This window comes from Eurytemora carolleeae, unplaced genomic scaffold (genome assembly GCF_000591075.1).
Source record: "Eurytemora carolleeae unplaced genomic scaffold, Eaff_2.0 scaffold391, whole genome shotgun sequence".
Taxonomy (NCBI): domain Eukaryota; kingdom Metazoa; phylum Arthropoda; class Copepoda; order Calanoida; family Temoridae; genus Eurytemora; species Eurytemora carolleeae.
In genome coordinates, this window is record NW_019396370.1 from 238,587 (window position 1) to 245,960 (window position 7,374).

General features: G+C 33.0%; 1 protein-coding gene across 1 annotated transcript; it reads right to left on the reverse strand.

Moving 5' to 3' along the window:
• Nucleotides 1-3,485: 3,485 nt before the first annotated feature.
• On the reverse strand, nt 3,486-6,318 carry LOC111701876 (cyclin-dependent kinase 4). The gene is made up of 4 exons (XM_023473357.1): nt 6,314-6,318; nt 5,957-6,125; nt 5,148-5,309; nt 3,486-4,807 (listed from the first exon to the last, which is right to left on the reverse strand). Exons 1-4 carry the CDS (start codon nt 6,316-6,318, stop codon nt 4,577-4,579), a joined length of 567 nt encoding a protein of 188 aa, XP_023329125.1. The 3' UTR covers nt 3,486-4,576.
• Between the last annotated feature and the right edge of the window lie 1,056 nt (nt 6,319-7,374).

Consider the following 7,374-nt stretch of genomic DNA (forward strand, 5'->3'; position numbering starts at 1 on the left):
TGTATTTTTCGGATAATATGTGTGTTAGATCCGAGTTTGTTAGATCCTGTGTTGGTTAGATCCTGTGTTTGTCAGATCCGGCCTGTGTTTGTCAGATCCTGTGTTTGTCAGATCCTGTGTTTGTTAGATCCTGTGTTTGTCAGATCCTGTGTTTGTTAGTTTCTGCGCTTGTCAGATTGTATTCTGTCACAAAAACTTACATTCACACCCAGTAAAGAATGCGTTTAAAGTCTTTTCAGATCTTTCAGATTTCGGGAGACAGAAAAAGTTTCTTAAAACTCACTTTTTTGATTTGAAAAAAAGTAAATTTGTCTGGTTTTAGGTCTCGACATTTCCGACCTATTTTTTTTATCTTGATGCTTGTTCGGTATTTTTTTCCATGATGGCGAATTTAGTTTAGTAGTATAGAGGTTATCTAAACCTTTAATCTGTCCCACGGTTCTATCTTGGCCAATATACGTAACATTAGAACAAATGGGAAAAAGAAACTGTCGCCATAGAGTGTTGAGAAAAAGGGATGGGAGGGTAGAAAAGACAATCTGACTACCGTTTCCTTGTGTGTAAATTAGTGAGATTGCGTCTACCTATAATCTATCTCTTTCAAAACTATCAAATTTTTTAGACATGCATACTATGGGAGTTCGATTTTCAATGAATTTTCGAAATCTAAATTGCTTTAATCGGATTTGTAAAAAAGCATAAAATTCGAAAGAAAAAAGTCTGTAAAGTCAATCTTAGTGTTATTTTATCAGAAAAAAATAATATCAAAACATGCTGAAAACGTGTATCTAAAGATCCGTCTAAGACCGTTGATTAACCTTTTTTAAGTTTTCAATATTTTCAAATTTGTTGAGTTGATACTCAAAAACGGTTTATTTTAGACTATGACAATTTTTCAGTCAAAAAACCCGTTTCTTGCAAATAACTTTTTTGCGATTTTTAGGAGAACAGCGTTTTTAATTCTTCTTACAAGGCGAATCTGTTTTATCCAAAAAGTTATATTTTTGTAATGATGCTTTACTCCATAAACTTTAACTCTAATCGTGCTCTAAACTCAAAACTCTGCACTTTAAAGTAATTCTCATAACCAAGTTAGATGTCGCTGCAACTATTTCCAACTGATTTTATTTCGGTCGAACAGTTAAAGGTATATGGGTCAGATTGTTAGCTACTAACAAAAGCATTATTAGCACTCAGAATACAAAGATATAGTACGGATAATTACAGTATTTATTACATTTAACCCAAAAAATGTGGCTTCCTTTAGTGAGTTGATCAAATTTCGTCTGCGCAATATTAGCTTGGAAGAAAAAGTGTTTTTAAAAACATTTTCATATCTATGTTTATATGTACGCTATTCAGGGTGAAGCAAGTGGGTATTTCAAAAATCGATATTCTGAGCTGAAAACTTTAGAATGAGAAATCCTTAATTGCACGATCGCTTAATCTGAGTATCCAATTTGATTTTCTTCTTAGAATCCTCATTTGGATAGTTACGTTTGATAACAATTACAGATACAATGCTATATCAATTAGAATAATATCCGATTGAATTAAAGTCAGCTGTCCACAAGCCGGCTTTTAGATATAAATTTAATCATGTTAATATGAAATTATTTAAAAAAAAACATTTTAGGACTATTGTCATTTTTAACGTTGTTCTTAATAAACATTTTTTTTCAAAACTAACGTTCGTTCAATCAATGTTTAGTTCAATTGATATGACACTATCAACACCAGGAATGAAAACCGGTTTTTCAAAAGTTCTTAACATGACACGCTGATTGGTTAAATTTTTAACTTCTTTCTTGGATATCGAATGTGTATTAAAATAATCTCGGGTTTAGTAAAACCAGGAGTTTAAGCATCAATCTTGATATCCATCATTCTAAAGTTTTCAGCTCTGTAAACATATATTCAATTATGGGTGTTGTCCACAGTAATAAAACGCCCAATACCTTAGCGAAAGACGGAGTCTAAATAGTTAGTTTCAGGAAAAAACGAAGCGCTTTAAGGGACGGGAAAAAATTATATTTTCAAATATTAACATGTGACACATAATTCATCGTCCATTTTCAAGGTCTTTTTAAAAAACTAATTTCAGACGTAAAGCTCGATTAATGAAAAAGTTTTGGCCTTTTTTAAAAAGATTTTAAACATCGACCAGCCGCTTGAATGTTTTATAAGATGCAAAAAAAATTGGAAATTTGGAAAATTTGAAAAACTGAAGAAGTTTTAGCGCTCTAGTGAAAGCCGTTTTAGGTTATGAAGAAAAAAGCACAACGAGGGGTTGACCCCCACCCTCCTCCTGATATGGTTAAAAAAAATTATTGGATCATAAGGATGTCCCATTCACAGGGATTTAAAAAGTTACATCAATTTTTAAGACTAAATTTTTGCAACTTATTTATAACTATTAAAAAGCATTTGTTGGAGCTTATTTTTCAGGAGGTTATTCATAAATAAAGATAGATTGCGCATGACGACATTTTACATCTTGAAAGATATAAATGTACAGAGATGTTTTTAAAGATATTCCTATTATATAGATTAACTAGGTCGGTTGTGAACAAATTGGCTGTTATGTCATTGAGTACTTGTGTTGTACATGAGTTCTGTAGAGAGAAATTTATGTTAGTTTAGTCCTTCTTCTGTTCTTCTTCAGCCTCGTCAATATGATATATTGCTCAGTGAAATAGTGGTGTTCAGATAGTTCCATTCCCGGAGTTATTTTACACTATTATGAAATCCATTAAAACACCAAACAACCCTGTTTATCATTGAAGTACACTTTGACCATAAAAGTATGAGTTCGCGGACTGTACAATTATCTTAGTGATTTTGCGTACATAAGCTATCTATGTTTATTTTTTCATCTAGGAGGTTATTGCTAAACTCTAATCATCAAAATTGACGGAGATATTGCAAAATTTTTACAAATTGTAATTTTTTTAAGAAATCAATACTATCTAAATATCTAATACCTTCGTCAATTTTTAAGACGTACTGCTTCACTTTTCTACTTTATTTGCCATGCATTAAATATCATCTCTCAATTCCAATGTTTTTTGGGACACCCTGTAATAACACTGATTCCCTTTGGTCCCTGATCCCGTCCTCATTGCAAAGACGTCGGATTACATCCCTTGCATAATACCTTAGAATCACTGCAGGACCTTAACAACCAAGAGAAGGCTTACAAAGATCATATTTGAACTTAGATTGCTGTCTTATGATTAAAAAGGTTGTACGACAACGAAAGCTTTTCAAACAATTGCATATCCTTAACTTTGATAATTTCATTTTCTTGATCTGAATGAATTTCTTCGTAAAACAAGTTTAAAAAAACTCCTGTATTACACAGGCACATTTTGATGTGCTGCGCATGCTGTTTACTGCATAGCTGAGGCTCTGTCTGCTTAGCAAATCTGGAAGGCTCGTGTCTGCATAGCGGAGGCTCATGGCGTCCCATCCGCACGATTTTGATTTATTTCGATTTATTTCCAAAAGTTTTATAAAAACATACAATGAGGTAAAAATAACTGACAATTTTACAGAAAATACATTAAAATAAGGAACCTGGTCTATTCTAAACATCAAATAATAATTATATTAAATTACAACGAATAAGCATAAAATTCCCCTACATCCCGCAAAAGCGGAATTTAGAAAAATTACCAAAAGAAAAACTGAATGTATATTGTATACAAAAATGTGTGGAGTTAAAAAATAAGCATATTAAACATTTTTGTTAAGAAAACTATAGAATGGTTTATGGATAAAAGTGTAATTGTGATGTTTACTTTGGTTTCTTTGTCTTTCTACTTTTTTGATTACTGTTTACTATTGAATTGTAAAGATACAGCCTTTGCAATGCAGTTCGGTTTCTTAATAAGTATTATTGTTAAAATAGAAAATAATTAAAAAACCGAATTTTGTCTTTTCCTGCTGAGGTATGATTAAGTTACTATTGCTATTATCATCTAGGGTTTGGGAAATTGTCTTTTATTCAGTTTCAGAATAGTCTCATAATTCAGAATCAAATGCATGTTGAAAAATTAAAAAAAAAAAGTTTGATGATTATTTTACAAAATGAGTGGCATATTTGTGACACCCATGCGAGGTATATTCCTGTACACATCAAATACAAAACTCTAAATTTTTGATAAAATTCACAATATTCTTTAGGAATACTAGATATACACCGGTTTGTGACGTAAATGTAAATTCAGTTGAAAAATGTGAAATTTGGATTTTCACCCATTTTTGTACTTTTTAAAAGTTGGGATCTAAAGAGATTTAAATATAAATTTTCTAAAAACAAAATGGGTTCATGCTAAAACTTCATTCCCTACAGGGTTTCCATCAACGGATGAGACTTCAAAGACGACTTATGGAATTTTAATTTCAATTGTGGTTTCCTGAAACTCTATTCCTTTGTATGTTTACTCATTTAGTTTTTTTTAGGGCAAAGACAAGATAAACGTTATTGAAGTCTCCTACTTTGTTGGAAGTCCTGCAGATTGTTCTCTGAGATTCAAGGACGACATTTGGAGCCGGAGATATCGTCTTTGTATTAGAAGGAAGACTTGTCGAATATTCCAGAGCTGTTTGCTGAGCTCCCTGAGCTGTCATGGCTGAGGTTCATGGATGAATCTGAGAGATCTGACCGGCGTGGTGCTGAACGTGTGCTGGATGACGGTGAAGGTGTCGGCGCATGCGGACTCAATCCGTATTCTGCAAAATATGGATGGGCGAGGGCTTCCGCTGCTGTTACACGCTTCTTTGGGTCAAAATGCAACATTTTCTAAAACAGAAAATTTAAAATTTAACATACAATATGTTTTATTCCTAATAATACATCATTTATAAGTTCTTACAGGGACAAAGTCATTTTGTTGATTCTCCGTTTAAACACTCCTGTATCTATATAGTTACACACCCCTGTATCTATGGCGTCTTTTTCTTTCTTCATAAAGGAGATAAATTTTCAGTAAATTTCTTGTCACAGCAAGTCACTTCTATTAAATAGAATGTTTTAATACTGTTACTCAGATGTAGGTTAAACGATAAACTGAAATTACGCTACATTCCCTTTTACCATAAGAAAATTATTAAATAATATTTCTAAAACTTTGAAAACAAACCTCCAAAAGATCCTTGGCCTCTAAATCTAGTTCCGGAATAAGATCCTGGAGGTCTCTAGGCCTGGAGTAGGAGAATGAGTTACGGAGGACGGAGCTGTCCTCAGGCCACTCGGTTTCACTAGGAGTACCCAGGATACTGAAGATCTTCGCCAGCTGGTCAACCTATAACAATAAAGAGGTCAGGTGGTCAAACAAACAACAATATAGAGGTCAGGTGGTCAACCTACAACAATATAGAGGTAAGGTGGTCAACCTAAAACAATATGTAGGTCAGGTGGTCAACTTACAACAATATAGAGGTCAGGTGGTCAACCGACAACAATATATAGGTCAGGTGGTCAACCCACGACAATATATAGGTCAGGTGGTCAACCTACAACAGTAAAAAGGTCAGGTGGTGAACCCACGACAATATATAGGTCAGGTGGTCAACCTACAATAAAAAAGGTCAGGTGGTCAACCTACAACAATATATAGGTCAGGTGGTCAACCTACAACAATATAGGGGTCAGTTGGTCAACCAACAACAATAAAGAGGTTAGGGAGTCAACCTACAACAATATAGAGGTAAGGTGGTCAACCTACACCAATAAAGAGGTTAGGTGGTCAACCTACGACAATATAGAGGTCAAGTGGTCAACCTACAACAATAAAGAGGCCAGGTGGTCAACTTACACAAAAAAAAAACATTGTTGAACATTATTTTAATTAATCATTGAAGCAAATTTTAAACAAGGCAAAATAATAGAAACGTAGATTTCAGAAGAAGACAACAATTTTAAATATAAAAGCATAAAACATTTAGCTACCTCATATTGCCCAGGGAAGAGAGGTTTTCTAGTAAATAATTCAGCAAATATACAACCACAGCTCCAGATATCTACTGGAGTAGCATAGCTAGTTCCCAGCAGTAAGATAGATAGATAAAAAGGTTTCAGTATTTGAAGAAACCAATGAATTGAAGGAACGTGGCAATCCCTACTTTAACCCTTTTATCTTTCTTTCTATCATTCACATTCTGACAGTGCATCTAGCTATCTATCTAATCGTTTTTATCTATCTGGCACTATCTATCTATCTTTCTGTCTGTCTATCTATCTAAGAAAATACATCTGTACAATAAATCTATCTATAAATCTTTCTATCTATCTTTCTCTCTATCTAACAACATATCTAACATATCTATATCTATCTGTCTATCTAATCATTCATCTATTTATCAATCGTATATCCACTAAACTATCTACCTTCAGAAATATATCTATCTCTTCATCTACATATATATATAGATCTATCTGTATTTCTATCTATGTCTTGATTAACTCCAAAGTATGTTTAACTGTCTGTATATTCTACCGATAAAGAAGATATTTAAGATATGTCAGAGTTCTAAAAAAGTTTGTTATTTAAGAAATTATCTTCAAGATGTTTGATTTATCTTAAACTCAGACAATACAAAACACAAAAAATAAACAAACTCAATTCTTGAAATATTAAACACAGAAACATTTCATATCTCAAGCATGACTATATAAACATGAACACATCTCTTAATATCTCCAAGATGTATGAGAACACACATAAACAAAACTCTTGATATCTCCATGATGCATAAGAACACACAGAAACAAAACTCTTGATATCTCCATGATGCATAAGAACACACAGAAACAAATCTCTTAATATCTCCATGATGCATAAGAACACACAGAAACAAATCTCTTAATATCTCCAAGATGCATGAGAACACACATAAACAAAACTCTTCATATCTTCATGATGCATAAGAACACACAGAAACAAATCTCTTGATATCTCCAAGATGCATGAGAACACTCATAAACAAAACTCTTAATATCTCCATGATGCATGAGAACACACATAAACAAATCTCTTAATATCTCTATGATGCATTCGAACACACAGAAACACATCTCTTAATATCTCCATGATGCATGAGAATACACAGAAACAAAACTCATAATATCTCCAAGATGCATGAGAACACACAGAAACAAATCTCTTAATATCTCCATGATGCATGAGAATACACAGAAACGAAACTCATAATATCTCCAAGATGCATGAGAACACACAGAAACAAATCTCTTAATATCTCCATGATGCATGAGAACACACAGAAACAAAACTCTTGATATCTCCATGATGTATAAGAACACACAGAAACAAAAATCTTGATATCTCCATGATGCATAAGAACACACAG